The sequence below is a fragment of the Onychostoma macrolepis genome, chromosome 16, assembly GCF_012432095.1.
Source record: "Onychostoma macrolepis isolate SWU-2019 chromosome 16, ASM1243209v1, whole genome shotgun sequence".
In the NCBI taxonomy this organism is placed as follows: domain Eukaryota; kingdom Metazoa; phylum Chordata; class Actinopteri; order Cypriniformes; family Cyprinidae; genus Onychostoma; species Onychostoma macrolepis.
This window is the reverse complement of record NC_081170.1, coordinates 12812224-12838783: the sequence shown is the minus strand read 5'-3', so window position 1 is coordinate 12838783 and position 26560 is coordinate 12812224. Positions and strand designations below refer to the sequence as shown.

At 38.1% G+C, this 26560-nt stretch overlaps 3 protein-coding genes across 8 annotated transcripts in view; all 3 read right to left on the bottom strand.

Moving 5' to 3' along the window:
• Positions 1 to 68: 68 nt before the first annotated feature.
• coq3 (coenzyme Q3 methyltransferase) lies at positions 69 to 7412 on the bottom strand. The gene is made up of 6 exons (XM_058746081.1): positions 7021 to 7412; positions 6727 to 6879; positions 3043 to 3142; positions 1663 to 1905; positions 887 to 1046; positions 69 to 642 (listed from the first exon to the last, which is right to left on the bottom strand). Exons 1-6 carry the CDS (start codon positions 7182 to 7184, stop codon positions 452 to 454), a joined length of 1011 nt encoding a protein of 336 aa, XP_058602064.1. The 5' UTR covers positions 7185 to 7412; the 3' UTR covers positions 69 to 451.
• Positions 7413 to 8003: 591 nt separating this feature from the next.
• Positions 8004 to 17513, bottom strand: pnisr (PNN-interacting serine/arginine-rich protein). 5 transcript variants are annotated; one of them, XM_058746079.1, is made up of 13 exons: positions 17407 to 17513; positions 16746 to 16853; positions 16454 to 16636; positions 13774 to 14006; positions 13516 to 13684; positions 13235 to 13425; positions 12398 to 12547; positions 12208 to 12307; positions 11559 to 11612; positions 11103 to 11294; positions 8718 to 9759; positions 8437 to 8459; positions 8004 to 8362 (listed from the first exon to the last, which is right to left on the bottom strand). In XM_058746079.1, exons 2-12 carry the CDS (start codon positions 16834 to 16836, stop codon positions 8438 to 8440), a joined length of 2427 nt encoding a protein of 808 aa, XP_058602062.1. In that variant the 5' UTR covers positions 16837 to 16853; positions 17407 to 17513; the 3' UTR covers positions 8004 to 8362; position 8437. The 5 variants fall into 5 exon arrangements, with proteins under 5 accessions (XP_058602062.1, XP_058602061.1, XP_058602060.1 ...); XM_058746078.1 differs by having other exon boundaries at positions 8004 to 8459; XM_058746077.1 differs by lacking the exon at positions 8437 to 8459 and having other exon boundaries at positions 8718 to 9756.
• A 1027-nt stretch (positions 17514 to 18540) lies between these two features.
• usp45 (ubiquitin specific peptidase 45) overlaps positions 18541 to 26560 on the bottom strand; it is a 37099-nt gene continuing 29079 nt past the window's right edge. Inside the window, exons 16-19 of one of the 2 annotated variants that reach the window (XR_009266429.1) lie at positions 24058 to 24144; positions 23831 to 23972; positions 23142 to 23247; positions 20947 to 21084 (exon numbers count right to left, since the gene is read on the bottom strand). Coding sequence is in view for 1 of the 2 variants with exons in the window: in XM_058747245.1 (XP_058603228.1) it covers positions 20954 to 21084; positions 23831 to 23972; positions 24058 to 24144 (360 nt within the window). In the remaining variant the exon portion in view is untranslated. Of the gene's footprint in view, positions 21085 to 23141; positions 23248 to 23830; positions 23973 to 24057; positions 24145 to 26560 lie in introns of both variants that reach the window. The other variant, XM_058747245.1, reaches the window with a different exon arrangement.

The window sequence follows — 26560 nt, the reverse complement described above, 5'->3', positions numbered from 1 at the left end:
TACAACTGTAAGGATGTGCTCATAATAAAGAATTGTTCAGGCTGAATAAAACACCCTCTCAATGATGACACAATTGATTTCATTTTATTAAGCACCTACACTTTTTAAGTGCTAAGTCACAAATCATTATATAACTCTCTTTGTCTGTTTGGCCTCTGACATGAACCAACTAAAGATCACCAACACAAAACACGCAACTAAATGGTTGTTAAGATATATCAAAGAATCTTTGAAATTACATGTGGCATGTGAACAAGAGCTTTACAACGGATGTTCTATGAATCATGCCTCTGATAAAAACTGTTTTATAAAGGAACACAATGCAAAGAATGATTATTACTGGTTCAGCAATTCTTCACTATGCAACATATTTTGACATCTCGAGTGTGGCTTATTTATCTATTTTTGAGCAGGTGAAGTCTGTTTGATAGCATTTCCACATTATAATAGCTCAGCTGTAACTTGTGGCTCGACCTGGTTCATCCAAATTCTCACTCTTAGCCCAGACCCGGTCAGGCTGGGGTTCTTCTTTGCGTTTGATTGCATGCAACGCATAGTTGATGGCCGTGCTCTGCTGCCAGCTCCACGCTCCTGTGAGAGGATTGTACATCATGCCTCTGATAGCCTCCACGTAGAAACCAACTGGGATACAGTGAGACAGAAAGATGGTAAAAGCAAGTAACAAATTCTGCTGTACAATAAACACTGTAGCAGTGGAAAAAATAGATCATATTGAACCATTAAGTAATATATAACAGGCTTTTCAAACAGTAGCTGTTATTTAAACAGCAAAGGAGATCCGTGACAGAAAAGTGGAAGGGTAATACCCAGAAACTGATCAATGAATGATAGTGAGAGAGAAATGGAAGACAGAGGCGACACTCACAAGACTCCAGAAGTCGTTCCAGATCCTCTGGGCCGATGAACTTCTCCCAGTCATGAGTTCCACTCGGAACAATCCTTAACAGCTGCTCCGCTGCCACAATCCCAAAAACGTAGGACAAGGTGGTTTTGTTAAGAGTGGTGATGAAAAGAGAGCCACCAGGCTGAAAAAAAACCCCATAATACATTACATATATAAAAAAAAAATATTACAAATATTAATTATGTTATACAATAATACTTTAATGTTTTATTTTAACATTTTATAGTTTAATATAATTTTATTTACAGTATAATAGGGATATGACAAATTTTGTGTAAAAATATCCCTCCTTGAATTAAATACATTTTATTATATTTAAAATAAAATGTCAAGATGTTCAAAATGCATATAATAAATATCGGTATTTAATATAGTATATATTATATATTTTTCTTATCCTGGAGATACATTTTAATACAATTTTATATTTATTTATATATTTTATTTTATATTTAAATTATTCAGTGATTTCTTTTTTTTTTTTTTAGCAATTTTAAATACCAAACCATCTGAAAAGAAACTGATAAGAAAAGAAAGCAAAACAGAAACTGACTGATGAAAGTGCCTGGATGTTTCAGCATTAGGAAAGATTATGGGGATTTGGAGTAACTCTTCTTGTCCTCTGACACACTGACCCAGGAGATTAAATCAGTCCATTTAGTTCTCTTTGCTGGGAATCCCACTGTTACTTTTGTGCTATTGTCACCGTTTCAGATGTCAGTGATGTTGTGACACACCTTCAACACCTGCTGGCAACAGCTGGCAAAGGCGTCCAGGTCAGCCAGATGTTCCACCACCTCAGATGCCACTACAGCATCAAATCCCTCTACTTCCTCCTCAGCGAGTTCCTCCAGGGTGCAGGCCTGATAGCGAACTCTCTCCCGTAAATCAGGATCATAGGAGGAGTGCAGCTCTGCGGTCCGCACACTGTCCTCCACTGGGTCAATTCCCAGGATGTCAGCTCCTAACCTCCCTAATGGCTGAGAAAGGTTAGTGCTACTTTGACAGAATCCACAGCAGTGTTATTGTTAACTTTAACTAAAATTGCTACATATTATTTTTAGTAATAGAAATAAAACTGACAAAATACAATATTAATATTAGATGAAAAACTTTAATGAAAACTAGATGTTGCCTAGGCAAATGTACTGAAATATATTTCATTTAAAATACTGAAATGACTAAAATAAATTTATTTAAACTGAAATATTTAAATAATAATAATGACAAAAGCAGAAAAAAAATTACTTAAACCTAAACTAACATTAAAATTAAAACTGAAAATATAAAAATTAAGTCAATTTGAAATATATATATATATATATATATATATATAAACGAAATAACGAAAAAAAAAACGAAAAAGAAAATTTCATTTTTTATCTGAACTCTTCATATATATATATATATATATATATATATATATATATATATATATACTATATACTGTGTGTGTATATATAAAATGTAAACATAACTATAATAGCGTATAAAAAAATATTTAAAATAACACTAACCCACAGGAGAGATATTAGCAATTTTTCATTGTTGATTTTGGATTTGTATGGTAAACATATTTTAATGGAAAATAAAATTGGATGTAAAACTTTCAGGTTGTTTAAAACAACAACAAAACTGCACATTGCCCTCTGCTGGTCATTCAGGGCAGAAATTCAGAAATAGGGTTGCAGTAACCAGTCAATTGTCTGTACCACTGATGTGCCCCAAAGGGGATCTTCCGACAGAAGCTTTTGCATGACAAGACACTCAAGAGACATCATGCTCACCAAAACACAACAATGACACATAAGGCAAAGAGACAGCCTGGAGAAAGTGTGTTTATCTCAGTGGAGGAAATCACTGGGCGTGAAGCTGTCTGTTTTAATCGTGTAGTTCAGTTGGTAGGTTTTCAGTTATCATTTGTGGCCAGCTAAAAATAATCATGCATGTTATAAAACTAACAAACATGAGACTGGCTTTATATTGCTACCACACCCAGACCAGATCTCAAATAATGAAATATCATACAGTAAACTGAAAAACTACTTGGACTAACTATTGCAACAAGCTCAAGACGTATCTGTAGTTATTTTCATAATTAACACTACACTAGTTACCTCGCTCAGCACACCTCCACCACAGCCGACGTCCAGGATTCTGAGTCCAGCCAGAGGTTTGCCCAACTGCTGCACGCCGTGCACATTCAACAAATTATCCCTGAAAATGGGGTCAAAGGTCACAAAATGAGGTTAAGATGGCATTAGGCTAGAAAACATGTCACCTCTGGTCATGCAGAATTTTGAAACCATGTACATCAGACGGACGTGGAAACAGAAAATCCAAAACTAATCACAGAATGCAATTCCACAATGCGTTTCCCGAGTCACAAACATGTCTTACTGCTAGTCCCTCTGGCTAGACACACGCCTCTGACATCCTGAAGCAATCGTACATCCTCACTGCTCATCTCGCTGGACCTAACATCCTCACGATCTTCCCAAAAACCTGGACAGACCGTGCAGACCAAAGCAGCCCGAGGTGCTCACTGCCAATCCTGTTAACTCAGCCCATCTTTGCCAGCAAACCCCAACGTCTTTGAAGGAATTCCCTGCCTGATCTCTAGAAAACACATATTCCTCAACCAGCAACAGCACAGAGGTCCCTCATTTAAACAAGCCCCCGGGGCACCGCCATATACGCTGTACACTACAACTGATCCCGTGTTCATGGAAGGGGAAGAAATTGTGCACTGGATGATTCCAGGAGGCGAGGGGAAAGGCTTACAATGACAATCACAATATCCATCCTGAGCTTCTTGGAAACAGCTGCCGAGAGAAGAATCGCAGACATGCTGCATAAACTCTAGCTGCTGTCCTCACCCTTCCGCCCTAATTGCCATTACCTGGACACGGGACAGATGCTTCTGTTTTGTATCTCTGGATATGCTAGTACTATCAATAGAACAGCCGGACTTGGATTAACAGAAATGATTCAGATAAGATCATCATCATCATAAAGACATTTTTTAAAGAAATTAATACTTGTATCCAAGGAAGGATGCATTAAATTGATCAAAAGTCTGTTTCAAATAAATGCTTTCTATTTATCAAAGAATCCTGGGGAGAAATGTGGATCAAAATTCAGCTTTGCAACCACAGGAATAAGTTAGACTAATACGGAAATACATAAAAATAGAAAACAATTGTTCAATTGTAATAATAACTTTATTTTATTTTCCCAATGTATTTTGAGCAATTAAATGCAGCTTTACTGAGTATAACCTCTTAAAAGACATTTCAAAAATATTACCGACCCCAAACATTAAATTTAAGTTGTAGGTGTGACATGCCATACTCCATATAACACTATTTCTAAGCTAGGGATGCACCAATATAAAAAAAAATCTAGCCAGAACAATTATTACATTAAAGACAAAATTACGGAAGCCGTTTTCTGCTAATAAAAAAAGATCATTACAACTTTGACTTTGGTTTTGTCAGAATTGTGAGATATAAACTCACAATTTCCAGTTGTAAAGTCAGTATTGCGTTTAAATCTGCGAGTTAAAAAAAGAAGAAAAAAAACAACAACATACATCCATATATATTTATATAAACATTAAATGGTACTACTAATGCAGATGTGTTCACTCTTTACTTTTATACATATGTTGTGCTACCAAAGAGGAAGTAAGTCCTTCACCAAGTAATATTCTTAATTTGTCATTTTCATGGAGTGACTGGAAATCAGGAATAATCTGCTGTATTTGACTGTACAGTGCGTCTCTTAAGGACGTGTATTTGTCACAGTGGAGGAAGAAGTGTTCCTCCGTCTCAACTGAACCTGATCTACATTCGTTACAGATTCACTCTTCTTTAGGTAACCACGTCTTTGTATGTCGTCCTCTTTCTATGGCCAGCTGGGGGTCACTCAGTCTGTACTTCGTCAGTAAATGTCTGTGAGTTATATTCCTGACTGAGACCAGACTGTACTCTCTGTTGAGTTTCAGATAACATTGGAGACGACTTTGGTCTTTGGTTTGTTCTTTCCAATGCTGTACATATGTCTCCTTCTCTTCATTCATAATTTCTTTGATTCTTCCAGGTTTTTCAGGGTTGGTGATATTGAGTGCTTTGTTAGTCAGATCTGACACCATTACACAAAGATGACTTTTTTGGGCACTCATTTTTTGTGCTTTAAAATTAAGAGAATCTTCAGAAATAGAGTTTAAGTGGATCCAGAAGTTTAAAATACTTTTTTTAATGATTAGATTTAGGGGGAGACGGCCTAACTCCGCTCTGCAGGCGTTATTAGGTGTGTTTCTGTGGACATGAAGGATGTTTCTGCAGAACTCTACATGCAGAAAGGGTGTTTGTGCCAATCTTTATGGCTGTAGTTACTCGTTGGGCCCCAGATCTTGCTTCCATACAGGGAAATAGGCAGTATGACACTATTGAAAATCTTTGTCCAGATTCTGATGGGGATGTCTATTTTGAATAATTTTGTTCGTATGGCATGCAGTGCCCTGCGGGCTTTTACTAGTAATGTTTTTTATTGCCAAATTGAAATTTCCAGTGGGAGTTAAAATCAGACCAAGATAATTATATTGTAAAGCATGTTGAAGTGTGGTGATGTTTAAAGTAAAAATATATGTTTATGTTCTAGATTTCTGGGGTTTTTCTGAAATACCATAATCTTAGTTTTTTGGATGTTGACTTCTAAGTTCCAATCATGGCAGTATTTAGTTAAAATGTCAAGGTTGTTCTGGAGACCTTCTGGTGTTTTGGATAGAATTAGCAAGTCGTCTGCATACAGTAAATATTTGACTTCTGTGTCAAATAATTGTAGTCCTGGACTGTCTGATTGGTCCAGTAGATCTGCCAATTCATTGATATAAATGTTAAATAAAGTCGGGCTGAGGCAGCAGCCCTGTTTCACTCCTCGCTGTTAAGAAAAATAGTCTTCCCTTTGCGGTCCAATTTTTACTGCACATTTATTTTGGTTATACATGTTTTTAATTAAGTCATATATTTTACCCCCTATGCCACTTTGAAGGCTTTCTCTTTTCTGAAGGATAATCTTTCTTTTTGTATTCTATCCGTTTTCTTTATATTTATTATACAATTAACAAAAGCCAAAAAAAAAGCCTCTAACTCTAGCTTACTATATTCTTTTTCCATTCTAACTGTTTTCTTTTTATTATGCAATTAAAAAAACAAAACCTTGCTACATGTACTGCGTTAAGCTAACTGAAATTTGTTATAGCACTTGCATATTGCTTTTTTGTTGATTTTGATTGCTTCCATTGTCCTCATTTGTAAGTCGCTTTTAGCGTCTGCTAAATGACTAAATGTAAATTATTACATTTTTAGAGATTAAGCATTAGAAGACAGAAAATGCCAGCTAATGTCAAAATAAAAGGTAATGAAAACGCACAGTTAAATTTGTAATATCATCCAATATCAACAAATCAAATATTGGCCGAAAACTGATATTGCACATCCCTAATTAAAACTACTTTGTTCATTCATAAATTTTAAAATTAAGCTATTATGCATACAACATTTGGCATCACATTTACTAGCAGTAGTTTTAAACATTTTAATGGGTCACATGGAAAATAAGAACATTTAAAATGATCTGGTAAAATCAAAAAGGTGCAGAAAAACGGAGATCAGATCTTAGCTTAAAAATGTATATGAATATAAGGTAAGTATACATTCTAATAACCTAAAATTTTACTGATGTTAAAAAAATGCTACAGTGATACCATGGAACTTTTTTTCGTTAGATGTACACACCGTATGAAAGGCACTCTCAGGTCATTCATGGAGTGCAGGGCTGCAAACTCCCCTTGTAAATCCCACCACTTGCTCGCCATGGCCTGAAACTTCCGCACCTCGGCGGGGTCGAGAGTAGTCTGGGAAACCGGGCGGACATTTAGACGGGTCAATCTGCGGGAGAGGTCGTTATGATTCTCTGCTAAACAAAAACCCAGTACCCAGGAACGAGTAAACTGGAACACTGGCCGATCAACAATAAAAACATTCATTTAATTGCATGCACTCTTGCTAAGGTTGATAAATCGGTCTCACCCGTTTGACAGCAGATTCTTCTGTCGGTGATGCAGACATACCGTCCAGCTGCACAGAGACCGCACTGCTTTCCCTCTGGAGGACACGCTTCGGGTTAACGGGCATTTAAACGCAGATTCTGCCAACAGCCCAAAAGCTAATCGTGCCAATTTCTTGGAGTACATAATTACATTTTACTGCGTCACATGTATCTTAAATCTTCACCGACTTCAGTCACTAAATCCAATGTGACCGTGGAGTGTTCGCAGAACTTCTGACCGAGCAGAAACTCAGCGTGGAATCAAACGTTCCTATCCTATATAACAGTATGACAAATATATAGACTTTTTTCCAACTGATTTAACTTCTAAAACGACTAATAAGCTGAAAATGGGAATATGTTTTAAATTAAACCAGAAATCTGCAACCACAACCGTGTCTTGACCTCAAAACCACTTAACATTCCCGGTTCTCCACGCACTTCTCAAAGAAAGAAAAGTGGCTCAGAAGAGTCTTTAAGTTTTAAAGTTGAGTTAATTTAATAAATAAAATTGTAGAATTATACTCTCATGTCATTTCAAACCTGCATGACTTAATTTCTGCTGTGAGGAATAATTCAGTTCATAAAACAAGTCTGAATAATATGTTCAAATCAGACGGATAGATCATACTATCAGGGAATAATTTAATGCGAAAGGCACTGCATAGTTTCAGTATAGTAATAATACAATATAGTATAGTTATATAATGCAAGATGTCTTTACGGTGCTTTTGGTCATTGTGGAGTTTGACATCCATGTCCCCATTCACTTTCATGATATTGAAAATAGTGGATGGATATTTCTCATGTTTCATGGACCACGAGTATGTGATCAAAATTGTCATTTTTGTGTAAAGACAACTCTTAATGTGGTTTAAAAAAAAAGTTAAATCTATTATAAACATGTCTTCACTCACACATTTCAAGCAGCAAGCTTTAAAAACAAAAGAGGCAGGCCATGTCAGACAGAAAGAATCATTCTTGTTTTATTGGACAATTTACATGAAACGAGAATTTATTTCCTCTGGTGTTAGGTTTTAAAATGTTACAGTTTCAAGGTTCTATTGACTACTTGAACGCTTAGTCTTGCATAATACAAGGCAAAAAAGAAACTATCATTCAAAATCTCCTGTTTTGAAGACAACACTTAAAAATACCATATATTTACAAAATGAGGGGAGTGAGGGGGTTTGGAGTGGAGAGTTCACCTACAACGTTGCCTCGATAATGAGACAAGCCTGTTAACTCGTGGAATTTTAAAAGAAGTGCACAGATCAGAGGCAGAATGCCCCTCAACGCTTGCGGCGGCTGGGAGATGTTGACCTGCAAGAGAAACATTGGACAGACTATTAGTGCAATCACAAGTACAGATCACATCCAGAACTTCATACACACACCTTAAACAGCTGTTGGATCAACACTGAATGAGAAAAGGGGGAAATGACATCAATCTCAGTAGCACTTAGGAAGTACAGTCCAACCATTTGTGCACAATTCTGCTATTACATACTCAACATTATGTGACTGCAAATTTAAACTTAACACGTTCATTTAAAGTCAGCTTGAGGATAATTTGGATTGCAACAGCTGTGATATGCTAAATACTATTGATCATTCACACACACAAACAATTAAAACAGTTTAACAATAAAAAAAGTAGAAAGAAAATGAATACTACCTTGATCGTGACTTAGACTTGTGTTTGCGGCTTGCCTTCTTACCAGACTTGTGAGACCTTTCCGTTGACCTTGATCGACTACGTTTTGATTTCTTAGACTTTTTCTCTTTGCTAACCTCAGGGGAAGGGGACCTGCTCCTGCTGGACTCTGAATCCGAGTACTTCTTGCTAGCTTTGGCGGAGCCTTTTTTGCTAGATTTACTGTCTTGCCGGGAAAACCTCTCACTGTGAGAGTCGCTCTCCTTTTTCCGCCTCGATTTGGCATCGTCTTCCTCGTCCCTTACTGAACTGCCCTCTTTCTCCTTGCCCTTCTGTTTGTCTTTCTTTTTATCTAAATCTTTCTCTTTCTTCTTCTTATCCTTTTCATGGCTCCGGCTCCTCTCTTTCCTCCTGTCTCTCTCCCTGTCCTTGCTGGAGGCCTTCTGTTTCCTCCTGCTGCGGCTCGTACTGCGACTTCGGCTGCGCCTGTGGTCCCTGCTGCGCCGCCTCTCTCTGCTGCGGCTGCGACTGGCCTTAGACCTGCTCCTGCGGCCCCTGCTGGACCTGCGCTGCCGTGAATGGCTGCGCTTCCTGTGACGAGAAGAACGATCGGTGCTGCGTGCACGGCTGCTACGCCTTCTGTCTCTGGCCTTGTCGCGCTCCGACTGACGTCTGCGAGAGCTACGACTTCGGCTGCGCCTGCGAGTCCCACGAGAGGCAGAGCGGCTGCGTCGCCTTTTCCTTCTGGGAGACGAGGAGCGGGAGGAGCTGCGAGAGGAGGCTGAGGATGAGGAGGATGAAGAGGACCGGCTGCTGGAAGAGCTGGAGGTGGAGGTGTGGCTACGTTGCTCACTTGGTGAGGGGCTGGCACTTCCTCCGTTACGCCCTGTGAGCTCTTTGCTCGCCCGCCTGACCTCACTGACCTCAGGCTCACTACGTGACCTGCGTCGCTCTAATGTGGGCTCCGCCTCCCTTTCCCTAACTTCCTGCTTGTGTTTAGACTCTGTCTGCTCCTCCTCATAACCTGCCCTCTCTCTGCTTACTCTGTCCGATGCCAAATCTTCTGAAAACACACACAAAGAAAAAGTACTGTACAAACATTTTACAATAAGGTTGAATAAATGTTTGAATATACATTTCTTTTAAAACTAATAACAAAAACATTATAGCACTTAAAAAGTAGTATAAATATTTTTTAAATCAAAATTGTTATTAAAAAATTATCATAGCCGTAATAGCCTAAAGCCCCGTTCACACCAAGTACAATAACTATAAAGATAACGATGAAGGTATAGTTCTAAAAACAAAAAAAAAACCCCTCTCAATATTGAAGAATAGCAGAGTCCACACCACAACTATAAAGGCACAGAGAAACAATACCGTTGGAATCACTTTCAGAAGGATTTTTTCCAGCTGATGGAACGATAAAAATATTGACAGCCAATAATAATCAATTTTACTGTCATGAGCTCGAGAATTTAAAGCAGCAGATGAGTGTGCGCTTAGAATAAACGGATGATATCGTTCGCTGGTGTGGACGCTAATATAGCTATCGTTCTTGGTGTGAACGAGGATTAAATGTTTGTGTAAAAATTGTTAAAAATCACATAAAATATTCCTTCCAAAGGTATTTTTTGTAATGTCTATATGATGCTTTTCTCATTTAACACAATAATGACATTGACATTTTAAGTGATCTTTTGATGGTAATTTCTCAGCCAAATTTTAAGTATGATTAATTTGATTAAATCACCACATTATGTCACTGAAGTAAAAAAAATAATAATATACACACACATATATATATATACATTTTATATGGGCAAAAGTATTGGGTCACCCCCTTCTAATGAACAGCTGTAACTACTTTAGTAATTTCCAAGAATACAAATCTTAATGTTTAAGCATGTAATGATATTCTAGGGAATTGTGTGCTTCTAATTTTATTGTGACACTTTGGACAGGACCCTTTTCTGTTTTAACACGACAATGCCTCTGTGTATAAGGCAAGGTTCAAAAAGAAATGACTGATTCAGTCAGTGTGGAAGAACTTGACTGGTCTGCAGAAAGCCAGCTGAACACCTCTGGTGTGACTTTAAATGCAGAACTTAAACAGCAATGACTTGTACATATGGGTACAGTCATTTTAGACACTTTCAAACTGCTGCAACAGAGATGGAAATACAATTTTTAAATACAAGAATTATGTTTCCATCTTTGTTGCCACAGTTTTGGAAGTGTCCTTTTCTGTTCTAAAGAAGGGGGTGTCCCAATACTTTTGTCCATATTGTGTGTGTTTTTGCTTATATATAAAAATGTATTTTCTGATAAGAACCATTTCTGCTGATAAACTGAAAAATTAAATGTGTCATTAAAATGTTCACACTTTTCTCTAGAAGCACCCACCTTTTACAGTCTGTACCTCCAGTGCCAGCCTCTCCTGCAGCTGCTGCTGCTCCCTCTCTTTGCGACGGAAGGCGTCCTGTTTCTGGCGAATGCGGTGCAGCAGCTCCTCATCATCTGTGTCCGATGAGTCCGACCCCTTTGCGCTTCGCTCCTCATCCTCACTCTCGTCCGAGCCGTACTCACCCAGCCCTCCTGCGGCAACAAAGCCCCTCTCTTATAACGGACAGCAGGAGCATGGCAATCATAGTCGCACGCTAACAGTCCCTCGTTCTCACCCATTCGACTACATAATACTTCACTAAAGCCCACCTCAATAAACGAAGCATGCTTTTTATAATCTGTGTTGCTGGAAGCTAACCATTGAGAAGATCTGGTGCTTGAGCTCTTGAGCTTGTAATAAAGTTCATTAGATTCCCCCAAACCCCCCCGTCGGGCCAAAATGTAAAAGACACTTACCGAGACCAGTCAGAGAAGCCAGTGCATTTGACTGTGCCAGCTGTTTTGCAGGAGCTTTGATTCACATCAACAACAGGAACAACATGTTAAAACACATACAGCCACCACTTTCGCATTGGCAAGAGTCTCTAGAGATGAGGGTACACATATGCACTATTCACAAGAGCTGCCTTTGGCAAAATAAAATAAAAATAAAAAAAGATGGAGAGAAGAAAAAGGTTATCACACAAAGTCCGTCAACACACAGGCAAACAGTGGAGGAGGAAAGAACCAGTCTGTACTAATGCAGTGTCACTTTTTTTTCGTAATGAGAAGCTGTCTGGCAAACATAGACGTGAGGAAGTACTTTTGTTTTACAGGAAGTAAATCTAGGAACAGATTTGACTGGCAATCATTTGTAAGATTGCATTTAACTGCATCTATGTGACCATTTTCACCCTCCCTCTGCGGTTTTCGTCTTCTGTTGCATTAGCAGAGAATGGCCGATGAAGAATTGCACTTTTGCTTATCATAAAGTATTACCATGATGCATCAGCTTCATATTTATCAGTCAAAACATAACCAAGTCTAATTTCTGTGGAAATGTGGCTCTTCCTCAGAATTAAACTTGAAGGCACAGTTGCACGGACAGAAGGGAACAGGAGCAGACCTTTAGTGGCTTTACGATGAGCCTCTTTAGCCACTAGGACGATTTCCTCATTTGTGACTTCAAGGAGGACTTCGGTAAGAAGAGTTTTAGTCATCAGCATCTGTAGGGAGCAAATAGGACCGGTTGAGAAACACAAATGTGTCACAAGTGGGGAAGATATATGCCGAGACAAAACTGTGTGTGAACACACCAACTGAAACTCTCTCTCCTCTTCTGTCATTTCTGGTTCACTTTGGTCTTCTTGAACAGGAGGAGAACTTCTACCACCAAACTCCAACCTTCTCCCCAATACGCCATCCTCCCCAGCACCATCTTCTTCACCATCCTCATCATCACTGTCCTAAATTAAAGAGGAGTAGGTGATTGGACCAGAGACCATACGCTTGTGGATGACATAAGCGCCGAGAGGAATTATTAGTGTTAGTGTGCAACAGCTAACAAGCAATGCAACTAAATTTAAAAGGCTCCATGAAATCAGAGTTTTGTGGCTCAGTCAATGTCAGTTAGTCACCCATGTGCTAGATTACACCTATGAGTTGTCAAAAACCCCATCTTTTAGCAGATATACACTACCGTTTAAAAGTTCGTATTATCATCAACGTTGAAAACAATTGTGCCGCTTAATATTTTTGTACAAACTGATACTTTTTTTTTTCCCCCTCAGGATTTTTTTTATCAATAGGAAGTTCAACAGAACAGCTTTTAATTGAATTTTTTTTTGTAACAATGTAAAAGTATTTACTGTTGCTTTTGACCAATTCAACGCAGCCCTCGAGAAGTAAAAGTATTTTTCAAAAAAAAGAAAAACCATACTAACCTCAAACTTTTGAACAGTAGTGTACATATTTTAAAATGCTCCAATTAAAATACATCAACACGAGAGAGAACACTGTGCTCATCAAGACATTTCATGGGGTCTTTGAATTAAGATCATTTGTGCATGTCAGCGAACCCTGGGACAACAGTTGTCAAAGTAACCTCAGCAGATTCCTTTGCTGTGTAAACTGATTCTGAAAAAGATGCTTACAAATTTGCTCTTGCGTGGCAACCGAGGCCCATCACCTTCCTCCTCTACCATATCGCTATCTCTTTCATTATTTGCCATTTCAGCACGCTCTTTCTCCATCCTCTCCTTCTCCAACTTTTTCTGCTTCTCACGGTCCATCTTTTCAAGGCCTTCTCGAATCCACGCAGGCAAAGTCCTCCGTTTAACAGCATCTAGACGAGGAACCAAGACAATATCACAATGTGATCCTTCTATAACAGCAATTTTTCTATGCATCTATATTAATCAACATTTATACTCACCAAGAGTAGGCGTCTCTGGTTTAATTCCTATCTGATTGGGGGATCTGGGCCGTTCTGGTCTGAAGCCAGGGAGCCGGTCTCTTCTGTTCTGTGGTCCTTCGGGCCAATAAGGTGCATGAAAGCCGGTGGAGGGTGGTCCATATGCTGCCCCCGTTGGCGCTGCTCCATGCTAACAGGAAACAGGAATAAATGTGACTAAAACTGGGAAGTTAGGAGACTGGGAATAACTTTTGATAACCCAGACTCAAGTAATCGTACCTGATAATCAAACTGATTGACGCCAACTGGGCCCAAAGGGTAAGGCTCGGGCTGACCCCCAAACCCATGACTGTTTTGAGGAAAGCCTCCACGGTGTGGGTCTCCAGGAAACTCCAAACTATCTTGACTGTTACTGTCTTCCGACGGGTTGACGACATCCATCGGCCCTTGTCCAGGAGGAATCCATGCTTGTTCCGGAGGGGGAGGAGGAGGCTGGCCATGCATTCCCCACTCTATAAACAATCAGCAAATACAGTCCTAATTTACAAACTGTGTAAAAAACTGCAAGTAAACAATAAGTTCCACAGCAAATTGACAAATGCATCAGCCCTACCTACTTTAGCATGCATCAAAGTAGTGTTGTCAAAAGACCCGGTACTTCGGTACTAAAAAAGTGAAAACGTCACGGTACCAGGTTTTTTTAAGTACCGGTGGTACCGAGTACCCGGTCAACCCGGTTCTTGACGCGTACGGCCCGATGATTTCTGTGATGCAGAAAACGCGGACGGAATCTCGGAATCCAGTTATAAAAACGGAATTTACAGTTTAGCACGGAATGTCACGGAATTTGTCAAAGTTTGGATGAATTAATCAAAAGTAGGTCATTGCACTTAAATCAAATCGCGATGTGAACTAGTATCTGTAAATATTAAGCTGCAAAAGTCGATTCAAATATGAATCCATGTTCTGCGAGTCTCTGTGTGAATGAATGAATGGCAGAGACGCCGGTTTCTTTTTACTACATACACTGAAGCGCCGCCTGATGCTCGCGGTGATTCATCATCTGCCGTCTCAATGAGGACATAAATACATAAACAACATCTACAGAACTGCTCTGAGAGTCCCTCGCGAGCATTTCACCATTCATTGAGTAAAACCAGCGTCATATCATATAGCTACACAGAAATGTAAAGGTATTCACGGCAACCCGTCAAAATAAAAGTTCATCTTAAAGACATTGTGCCAGAAATATAATTTTATATATATATATATATATATATATATATATATATATATATATATATATATATATATATATATATATATATATATATATATATATATATATATATATATATATATATATATAATTTATTTTCATTTATTTATTATTTTATTTTTTAAAGAAGTCACAATATTTCTTCCATATTTTAATTTTAATAGTAAATCCCCTTTATTTACCAAAACAATACAATGTGTTTAAATTTAATTAATTAAAAGACAAATTAAATTTGGGTGAAACTTGTTTACTGTTTTTCATACTTTTATTACTTGCGGAAAAACTTGAAACACAATTTAAATAAAGTATAAAGAATGGCGTTGATTTTTGTACATTTTTATTTTTGTTTGACTTTATTAAAAATAGTGTGTTTTTTTTTTTATTAGCATGTGGTACCGAAATTGGTACCGAGAACCGTGGATTTTGACTGGTATCGGTACCGAATACTGAAATTTTGGTACCGTGACAACACTACATCAAAGTGTATCAGCCAAAAAAAAAAAAAAACATTGCATGCAAAAGGCCTGTTGATTAGTGATGCGTGAAAATGATAATTAATTGACAATTTAAGTTTTCATTTGGCTGAAAGCAAAAAAACTAAAAGTTTCAATTTGGGTAATTTAACTCAACTGTTCAGGATGTTTTGTTCTCAGGTGATTTATTTACAAAAACAACTGCATCACTCAATCAATTCAATTAATACCCTTGCAAAATAATGTTTACAATGATTTAATTTTTGTCTTAAAGTCAACATACCAAATAAAAATATAAACTAAAACAACAGTAACAAAAATAATAGCAGTGGCAATAGTCTTTGAACTTACTATATGACAAGAATTCTAAAACTATTAACAATTTTAATAACTGAAAATGTGTTCTCAGGTGATGAATTAAACCAGTTGTATTAAAGTTCTTTGGCAACACACTGCCTCTCAATATTACAGCCAAACAAAAAATTTTACATATTGCAATTATAGCATGCCGAGCACACATTTACCTGTTGTACCTTATCCAAAAATGAAAATTTGCTGAATTTCTTCAGGCCATCATAAATGTTTGTTTCTTCATGAGAACAGAGACATTTAACACTAAATCACTTGCTCACCGACGGCTCCTCTGTAGTGAATGGGTGCCGTTAGAATGAGCATCCAAACAGCTTATAAGAATGTAATAATCCACATGACTCCAGACGATCAATCCATTTATTAGCTGGTTGGACTCTTATTCTGACGGCACCCATTCACTGCAGAGGATCCATAGTAGAACAAGTGATGAAAGGCTAAATTTCTCCAAATCTGTTCTAATGATTACTTCTTTGATGCCCATAGGGTGAGTACATTTTCAGCAAATTTTCATTTATGGGTAAACTATTCCTTTAATTCTGCTTCAGATATTTGAAATGGGCTACTTCTGCTTTCTATTGATCGAATGGCTAATTATTTAAGATTTAAAGTCACATCAGATCATTTCTTCCGTATTACGAAGCATGTCTGAATGAAATGGATAAATCGAGGAAAAAGGGTGAGGACTTGGTTATATCGCACAGTTATTGACTGGATTGGAGAAGTCCGGAATACGACACCACAGAGAAGTCTACCATTCCAGCACAACACATAGGCCTAGCTTAATTATGATATGCCTTTAAAACGCTCACAGTCAAACTGAAAAAATTGGCCTTACCTGGTTGCCAACCTCTGCCAAAATTATGATCGCCGGGAAAGGCACCATGGTTATTATGGGCTGGAGGTTCCATGCTCTGTATTTCTTGGCCGTTGGGCTGAATCCCCTGCTGGTCGGCAACGCCTCCGGTGGATTCTTTCTGTGCAATCCATGCTTGTGCTAGAGCAGCCCAGTCCACTTGACCTGCAAAACACACATGAAACTCAAACACTGCACCAAACCGAGCAGTTCAAACAACTGAACTGTGTGATTAGTATGTGCAAGCTCAATTAGATAAGAACAACGGCCTAACCTGGATCTTGCTGATGTTGAAATGACTGCATCCACTGCTGCTGTGAGCCCAGAGGCCACTGAGGCCAGGGCTGTCCTCCCTGGTCCCACATCTCTCACCGTGTGATTCCTGTGCCAGAAGCATTGCGAAATACACATTCAGATGTTTATGTTTTACTTGCACAACATTAACACTTACTGCAAATATAGCATTTACGCCTTTTGAATAGCAGTTTCATTATAAGAACATGAAAAACAAGCCCCGCTTTTTCATCGTCGATCACTACAGCTGAAACGTAACGTTAAACCGCACAGCTGCAGTTCCGGAGACACACAACAGTAATACTGGTCTCGCGCAGACTACCGCAAAACCAAATAGTCCATGCATCCGTAAAATGCACGCTGAGTGCTTTATAGTGGATATCGGTGCATTTACCTTTCTGTGTTTCACTGAATATAATTATGACATGAATTAAACGGACATGAGCGTCGTCGTAGTGCTAACTTAGCTATGCAAGCGTTAGGCCGCGCGTCTACAATATCAATACTTATTAAAACTTTGTTCTCTCGATTTAAACGCACAAATTGTACTACTTCAGCGATCGCCGCAACTGATGCGAATAAGAAGCGCAGGACTCTGAAGTAGTTGTTTGAAGATTTATAGACACGTTGCGATCTCTTACCTCTCCACTTCTCCGATTCTCACCAGTAAAATGGCGATGAAACGATGACCCGGAAACAATGCCAGCAACAGTGACCTCACAACCCAGGCCCTCTACTGGAGACTTGCGACGCACGTGAAGATGATATTATAAACACGTTTTATTATCATATATATTTATTAAATAAATCTAATAATCTCAAAATCAGATTTCACTGTAGGAACTTAAAAATCTGAAAGAATAACCAAAATTCGCTGAACTATTAGCCTAATAGCCTTTTAAAAAATATTGTAAAATATTATGCAGGTTAATTTTACATTTACAAAATCTGCATATTAGGTCAATTCAATGCTTCTTAACCTTTTGACAGCAGAGTCCCAATTGTCAAAGATTTATGGTACTTCTGTGTTTGTTTTCAAACTGTTGCATTTAAAGAAAATGGCAATGTATTAGGCCTAATGTAAATTCTAACTCCAGAAGTTTCAATGACTGAACTTGTTAGGAATTTAGATGACTTCTCTTGTTCATAATTATGGATTTGATTTGTTTTTCCCACTCACTAATGGCAATTTATACCCAATAAAGTGTTTTTGAGCTTAACTAGAAAAAAAATATATATAAAAAAAATATATATATATATATATATAGATAGATAGATAAAAATTACCATGACTTTTAAGACTTATAAAATAATAATACAAATTTGACAGTTGTTGGGGAAACACATTAAAATAAGAAATACTCTATCAGCTTACATCTTGATTGAAATCATCTTAAAAACGTGTAAGTTTCATGAACTATGGTTGAACACAGTTTATTTTTTGCAGTAATCCAAAAACCTATGAAAAAATCCTATTGGCGTTTTGTTGAGGGGACCAGTGATGCCAACAGCCGATCAGCCTGCAAAGTGACAGCATAGTTCCCCCACTCTATTGTTTGTTTGTTTTAAAATAATAATAACAACAATAATAATTTCCAGTGGGACCCAGCCCCTGGCTGACAACAACTCTTCTGAATCTCTTTTTTTTTTTTTTTTTTAACAATTGATAATGATTATTATTATTATCTTAAAAGTTATGTTAAGTATTAATAAGTATAAAATAGGTTTATATATAAAGAGAGATTTTTTTTAATTATTACACAAGTAGTTTTAGGCCTTGTTTTAATTTAGAAAATATATGGAATCATCTTACCAGTGGACCGTTTAAATAAACATGAACATCTTAAATTTACCAGTTCTCATGAAAATGAACATACCAGACATATTGTTATAAGAATGTAACAAACTTTTCTTTTAGGTTGTCCGCTTGCTTTTTTTTTTTTCTAATTCTGAATTTAGTCTCAAAGACAAGAGTGCTGTGGTATTTACTGACAAACCACATTGTCTTTGTTTCAGTGAGCAATTCAATACCACACTGCGACTGAAGCTTGTGTGGAATGAAGGAATTTTAAAGACAAACCTTCAACAAATCAAGAATTGTAAAGCACAAAAGATTTGAATACACCAGACATTCTCTGGCATTTTCAACACTTAATAGCAGATAAATGCATACAGTAGGGCTGGTTCAAACCCAAGAAATGAAATGGCCATTACAAGTAGACCTTTGATATCCTATTCATCATACTGATTCATACACTTTTAGCGGTGTCCAGTGACGGGGAATATAATTTGCCCAGCCTCAGACGCGTGTAAAACTGCGCTGCCACCCCAAACAGACAGAATTGCATTTGAAAGAGTGACAGAAGAGGTTACATGCTGTAGAGTAATCCAGAAACACAGCTGGGTCAAAAAAGATAACAAGCATCATCTCTAACCACTTGTTATGTCTGCCCTGAAGGTATGAAGAAAAGCAAAAACCCTTTTCCACCCGGATATGTCTGAATGTCTCCCTTCACATTCAACGGGTTCTTCTGAAAGCAAAATCAGCTCCACCCGTCCCTCATATCAGGTTTCTCTGTCACTTCAGACTGAGGGAAACGCATCCAATCATTAACTCACATTAAATCACTCGCACAGCATCCCTGAAAGAGAGCCCTGCTTTAAAAATAGACATGCTTTGCAAAGATTGCACACTCTTGTTGGTGTTTTTACACTCTGTTGTAACTGATAACCGTCTTGATTTGAATGTCACGGAACGAGGAGAGGAGGAAGGCAGGAGGACACGATCGTTTCGGACGTTGCCCTTTTCTGATTGCACACCCACCTCCTCTTCACCAGTCAGCGACATGGTCTAAAACAGCACGCCTTTGCACCCGTCACGCTGAATCTCAGCTGAGGACAGAGTGAAAATGGCATCCTGGGATTTGTGGCGACAGGGGATACTAATGGCCGACAACATCTCCAGAAAGAGAAAGAGAGACAAGGCACCCAGAGACCCCAAATATAACGAAATTAAATAATTTCAAACCCACTCAAAGGTTTTCTTCAACTAAATGTATTTAAATGATCATTTTAAATGATTTATACTGGATTATGTTCACAAAATTCAAGCAAAAGAACTGCTTGAGGAACCCTGAAGCCTTATACACCACACAAATCTATGGTGTTACAGTATCTGCCCAGTAAACAGAATAAATAGTATTGAACAAGATTCATATTTTACATACAATTATGTATATTTCTAATCAGTATATACACAAACCGTTCTCTTTATACTCCTGTATGAATTGAATACTTTGCTAAAGACATGCAAAACAATCTCAGCCCTCATAAACCGTAGGCACTGATGTAGTTTCAAAAATCTTGAGGGGAAATAATAATTTCTACTCATATTCATTTCTGAAATAGAAAAATTAGACAAAGTCCAGGAATATTGCACCAACTCCTTAACCATTAGATATTGAGAAAAGTATCCGAGTTATAAATTCATAAAACTTTAGAGGAGGGCCCACTTTTACAATTTGAATCAAACTACATTCAAAAACATTAGTATTGATCAAGCAAACCAAAGTTAAATGTGTTAGCACAAAAATAAATGAAAATCAGCAAATTACAATTTATTATATTGTTGTCAAGCAACCTTGTGAATATTAAATTGTCTCCAAGTAAACGATGACATGTTGTTTGCGTGTGTCTATGTGCGTGTGTGTGTGTGTGTGATTAGCTTGTGTGAGCCAGTGCAGGATATGATGGGTTTTAACGGCTCTGCAAGCAACAGCTGCATATTGTGCTGAGTTTCCCTTTCACAACAGAGGTTATAGACTCTTTTGGCACAATCCTCCCTCTCATATCATATATTCTATAGATATTTATCCTAAATTACTCTTTGGCAATTTCTCCTGCAAAATGAACACCCCAAAAAAATAAATGTTAAGCTCAGATATTAGCTGTAAAATATAAATAACTTAAACTCATAATATTATTTTACATCAATAATAATGGCTCCCATTTTTAATTCAGATCACCTTGAGTAATGAATGAGCCATAAGACAAAGCTTTTAGTATATGGAATCTTTCCTATGTTAAAATACAGGGATATAGTCATGCAGTAAGTGCTCGCTGTTGTCTGAGCTGATATTGCCTTTTGCATTCGTCTGGATCATCTTGCATTCACGCGCCTGTCAGGATCTATAGGAGTTCTTCATAGAAAAGTAAATAAGCTTGAGAGTTCAGCACTCTGGATTCCGGTACAGTCTGTACGTTGGTGTCGCTAACATACACCCACTGACCTTGTGGGGCTGAGCTGGCCTCTCTGGAACCTAAAAAACAAAGAGATGTTGGTATTCAGAGGAACATCCACAAAAACATCCAGATTGTGTTAATAGTCATCAGTTTCAGCATTTTTAGTCAATTACAACTAAGTGGAAATTTATTTAAAAAACAAGGGCTTTTGTATATGTGAAACAATGCATGCAACAAACAATACATTACTGTATGCAACAAAAAAAAAAAAATCATAAAGGCTGGTTTAAATGTATGGCTGTGTATTTAACTAAACACTAACAAACACACTGAAATTAAATGTGCATCAAAGTAATGTGTAATTAATGTGTATTTAAAATAATTATAATATTTTATTTTTTTCTTTGATTTTTAGGATACACATGAAATGCCACCAGAACTCCTATAAATTTTATATATATATACATACATGCATACATGTACACACACATACAGTCATGGCCAAAAATATCAGCACCCTTGGTAAATATGATCAAAGAAGGCTGTGAAAATTAATCAGCATTGTTAATCCTTTTGATCTTTTATTAAAAAAATTCACAAAAATCTAACCTTTTATTGGATAATAAGAATTTAAAATGGGGGGAAATATCATTATGAAATAAATGTTTTTCTCAAATACACGTTGGACACAATTATTGGCACCCCTAGAAATTCTTATGAATAAAATATCTCTGAAGTATATTCCCATTCATATTCACAATTTTGAGCACTCCAGGGTGATTATGAACATGAAATTATCCAGCCATGGCTTCCTGTTTCACAGAAACAGCTCATCCAAAAACAAACTCCAGCATATTCAGTTATCAGACACGACTGGAACTTCAAATGGGACTGGCTTCTATGGTCAGATGAAACTAAAAAACAAAATTAGATTTTTAGCAGCAAACACTCAAGATGGGTTTGGTGAACACAGGGATAAAAAAAAAGTAACGTGTACAATGAAATATACTGCTGTATTTTTGTTGTGGGCCTATATTTCTGCTGGAGGTCCTGGACATCTTGTTTAGACACATGGCATCACTGATTCTATCAAATACCAACAGATAAAAAAAATCAAAAAGTGACTGACACTGTAAGAAATCTTATAATGGTCCATGTTTGGATCTTCCAACCGTATAATAATGCAAACACAAACCTCAAAAACAACACAAAGATGGGCCACTGAGCACAAAACCAAGCTTCTGCTGGCCATTCCAGTCCTCTGACCTGAACCCTATAGAAAATGAGTCGGGTGAACTGAAGAGAAGAAGCACCAACATGGAGCTGGGAATCTAAAGGGTCTGGAGTGATTCTGGATGAAGGAACGGTCTCTGATCTCTTGTCAGGTGTTCTCTAACCTCATCAGGCATTATAGGAGAAAATTTAGAGCTGTTAAACTGGCAAATGGAGGTTTCAAAAAGTATTGAATAAAAGTGTGCCGTTAATTGTGGCCAATGTGTATTAGAGAAAAACATTTATTTCATAATGATATTTCCCCCCATTTTAAATTCTTATCTAATGAAAGGTTAGGTTTTTGTGATTTTTTTAAATAAAAGATCAACAGGATTAACAATGCAGATTAATTTTCACAGCCTTCTTTAATCATATTTACCAAGGGTGCCGATATTTTTGGCCATGACTGTATTAATTACTAATTTATAGGAGTTGTGGTGGCAGTGTGTGTGTGTATATATGTATACATATACACACACACACATATACATGCACACACCTACACATACAGTAGGTGTGTAGGAATAAAGAAAAGCAAATAATCTTACAAAAACAGATGAATCCTACACACTGCAATTGCCTTCAAATCATATTTTAACGCAATGTTTTAGTTCTGCAACCTTATTGTATTCAATCTTCATCAGGCATTCTTTTCCTAAAATAATCTATTTTTGTTTGATTATTTGATTTTGAGTATTTATAACCATGTAACATATTTGAAATCAATAATTTAGTCATTAACTGCAAAACATCCAATTACTGTATTTATCAATTATTAAAAATTACAGAACACTATCAATACTAAAACAACCTTTTATTACGACAAACTCACAATCAATAACCTATTCTAATAAAATGCCACCTTTAGCTTTGCCTTCATTAAAGATGAAATGACACCACATGATGTTTCTCGGTCTCCTGTAGAGTGGTCTACTTTTTTCTCCATTTCAAAGCTTTTTGTGATAGATCTATAAATAAAAATGACTTGTTCAGAACACCTAAGATCAATATTTTTTATGTGAGAATCAATTCTCCTCATACTACAGGAACTATTTACACATCCCAACTGATTTGACGTACCATTTGCACTTTTGCCTTTTAAACAGTCCTAAAAATGAAAGCACTTGAAAGGCGACTGAAAAAAAGCATGGTGACAGACAGGAAATAGATTTTCAGCCCATGCTTCCATTCAGTCACTCTTTTAGAGATTGTGTAGCCTTAATTATAACCAACAATTCAGCTTCAATTTGTGCACTGCAACAGTTAACTACCACAGCTCTCCATGGACTTTTCACTCTGTTCCAAACACTGCTGAAAGGTATGCTCTCTCCTTGAGTAGAGTGGAGAAGAACGCATCTATAGATCATCAACAACAAACAAATCCCACTTGGCCTTTACTAAACAGGCTGCATCCTCAAGGTTGTGGTCCAATGCCGAGATACAGACAACCCTTTGTTTACCCAAAGGTTTTTCAGGCCTTTCAGAACCAGCTGCAAAGAAATGCATTGACAAGCACAAGGAAACTATAAGCTGCCTGGGCGGCATTTGTACCTGACTGGTTCCGGCGCTGCTCAGGTTTACGCTGGGGGGTGCGGACCTTCACATAGGCTGCGTAGTGCCCACCTCGCATTGATCCGCTGTGTTCCACAATGCCGTACAAGCTGTACAGCACACGCTCTCCTGACCCGAGGTTCTGCCACACACATATACTGAATCAATACTGTATACGGATTCATAAATCATTGGTCTTTACCGATATGTATAACTCTAATCAGTACCTTACAAGTGGCAGAGCAGAAAGGCGCCAGGTCTAGCAAAAGAGGAAAATCCACATGTCTATTAACTTTCCTCAGATTCATCCCAGCCTGCAAAGATAAAGAAAGCTCAATCAGTGGGGGGAAAAAATTATTTGATCCCCTGCTGATTTTGTACGTTTGTCCACTGACAAAGAAATGATCAGTCTATAATTTTAATGGTAGGTTTATTTGAATAGTGAAAGACAGAATAACAAAACAAAAAAATTCAGAAAAACATTTCAAAAAAAGTTATAAATTGATTTGCATTTTAATGAGTCAAATAAGTATTTGACCCCTTCGCAAAACATGACCTAGTACTTAGTGGCAAAACCCTTTTTGGCAATCACAGAGGTCAGACGTTTCTTGTAGCTGGTCACCAGGTTTGCACACATCTCAGGAGGGATTTTGTCCCACTCCTCTTTACAGATCCTCTCCAAGTCATTAAGGTTTCAAGGATGGCACCGTCCATCGTCCCTTTGATGTGGTGCAGTTGTCCTGTCCGCTTAGCAGAAAAACACACCAAAGCATAATGTTTCCACCTCCATGTTTGACGGTGGGGGTGGTGTTCTTGGGGTCATAGGCAGCATTCCTCCTCCTCCAAACACGGCGAGTTGAGTTGATGCCAAAGAGTTCGATTTTGGTCTCATCTGACAACAACACTTTCACCCAGTTCTCCTCTGAATCATTGGCAAACTTCAGACGGGCTGTACATGTGCTTTCTTGAGCAGGGGGACCTTGCAGGCGCTGCAGGATTTCAGTCCTTCACGGCGTAGTGCGTTACCAATTGTTTTCTTGGTGACTATGGTCCCAGCTGCCTTGAGATCAATGACTACATTTACATGGACATCAGTAATCCAATTATTTACCTTATTCTGAATAAGACAATATTATGATTAAGGTGTTTACATGAGTTGCTTTTAGAATAATCCTTTCATGTTCCCGTTTTACATGATATAGTACATAGATCGATTAATGGAATGCGTCATTACGTCACCACGCAACGCCATCCGATGTCTCCTCCAGAATTTCACGTATAAACATAGTTCGTCTTCGTGATGATGCCATATACAGTTTTGGGTGTTTCATTTTTTATTTTATGAACGCTTCAAGTGCAGTTAATTATTTGTACGTGCGTACAGACGATGGCGGTGTTGAAGCTCTTTTATTCGCTGTCAAACGGTTGAACACTGCCGTGTGTGTATCCTGTCGCAAAATGCGGCGAAAAGTCCCATACGACGGTAATAGTGTGATTAAGGTGTTTACATGTCTGTACTGCACTTCAATAATGCAACTAAAATAGGAATACTCCACATGTCTTAATTCGATTTGTGTTTACTTCGATTATGACTTTAGCCGGATTAAGGTCATCAAAAATCTCTGTTTACATGGTAGACTCTTAATCAGAGTATTGTATTAATCGTATTAAAATCGGAGTATTGATGTCCATGTAAACATACTGATTGACAAGATCCTCCCGTGTAGTTCTGGGCTGATTCTTCACCGTTCTCATGATCATTGAAACTCCACGAGGTGAGATCTTGCATGGAACCCCACTTCTCCTTTGCCGAGATACTTCATCCACCTCACAGGTGTAGCATATCAAGATGCTGATTAGACCACTCTAAAATGTGCAGTTTTATCACACAGTACAATGCCATAGATGTCACAAGTTTTGAGGGAGCGTGCAATTGGCATGCTGACTGCAGGAATGTCCACCAGAAATGTTGCCCGTGAGCAGTCTCCAAAGACGTTTCTGAGAATTTGGCAGTACATCAAACCGGCCTCACAACCGCAGACCTCGTGTAACCACACCAGCCCAGGACCTCCACATCCAGTATCTTCACCTCCAAGATCGTCTGAGACCAGCTGCTGCAACAATCTGTTTGCATAACCAAAGAATTTCTGCACAAACTGTCAGAAACTCATCTGCATGCTCGTCGTCCTCATCGGGGTCTCGACCTGACTGCAGTTCGTCGTCGTAAGCAACTTGAGTGGGCAAATGCTTACATTCGATGGCGTCTGGCACTTTGGAGAGGTGTTCTCTTCACGGATGAATCCCGGTTTTCACTGTACAGGGCAGATGGCAGACAGCGTATATGGCGTTGTGTGGGTGAGCGGTTTGCTGATGTCAATGTTGTGGATCGAGTGGCCCATGGTGGCGGTGGGGTTATGGTATGGGCAGGCATATGTTATGGACAACGAACACAGGTGCATTTTATTGATCATATTTACGAGATCCTGAGGCCTATTGTTGTGCCTATTGCACGACCATCACCTCATGTTACAGCATGATAATGCTCGGCCCCATGTTGCAAGGATCTGTACACAATTCCTGGAAGCTGAAAACATCCCAGATCTTGCATGGCCAGCATACTCACCGGACATGTCACCCATTGTATACGACAGCGTGTTCCAGTTCCTGCCAATATCCAGCAACTTCGCACAGCCATTGAAGAGGAGTGGACCAACATTCCACAGGCCACAA

Excerpts from the sequence above, each read along its gene's own strand:
- coq3 (XM_058746081.1), bottom strand. The coding sequence starts at position 7,184 with ATGTACTCCAAGAAATTGGCACGATTAGCTTTTGGGCTGTTGGCAGAA. Across the intron at positions 3,143-6,726 it reads CTGAGAGTGCCTTTCATACG|GGATAATTTGTTGAATGTGC; the intron begins GTGTGTACATCT and ends CCCCATTTTCAG. Across the intron at positions 1,047-1,662 it reads GTTGCCAGCAGGTGTTGAAG|CCTGGTGGCTCTCTTTTCAT; the intron begins GTGTGTCACAAC and ends GTTTTTTTTCAG.
- pnisr (XM_058746075.1), bottom strand. The coding sequence starts at position 16,836 with ATGTGGGACCAGGGAGGACAGCCCTGGCCTCAGTGGCCTCTGGGCTCA. Across the intron at positions 16,637-16,745 it reads TCAACATCAGCAAGATCCAG|GTCAAGTGGACTGGGCTGCT; the intron begins GTTAGGCCGTTG and ends TGTGTTTTGCAG. Across the intron at positions 11,295-11,558 it reads GGCTTCTCTGACTGGTCTCG|GAGGGCTGGGTGAGTACGGC; the intron begins GTAAGTGTCTTT and ends TTGTTGCCGCAG.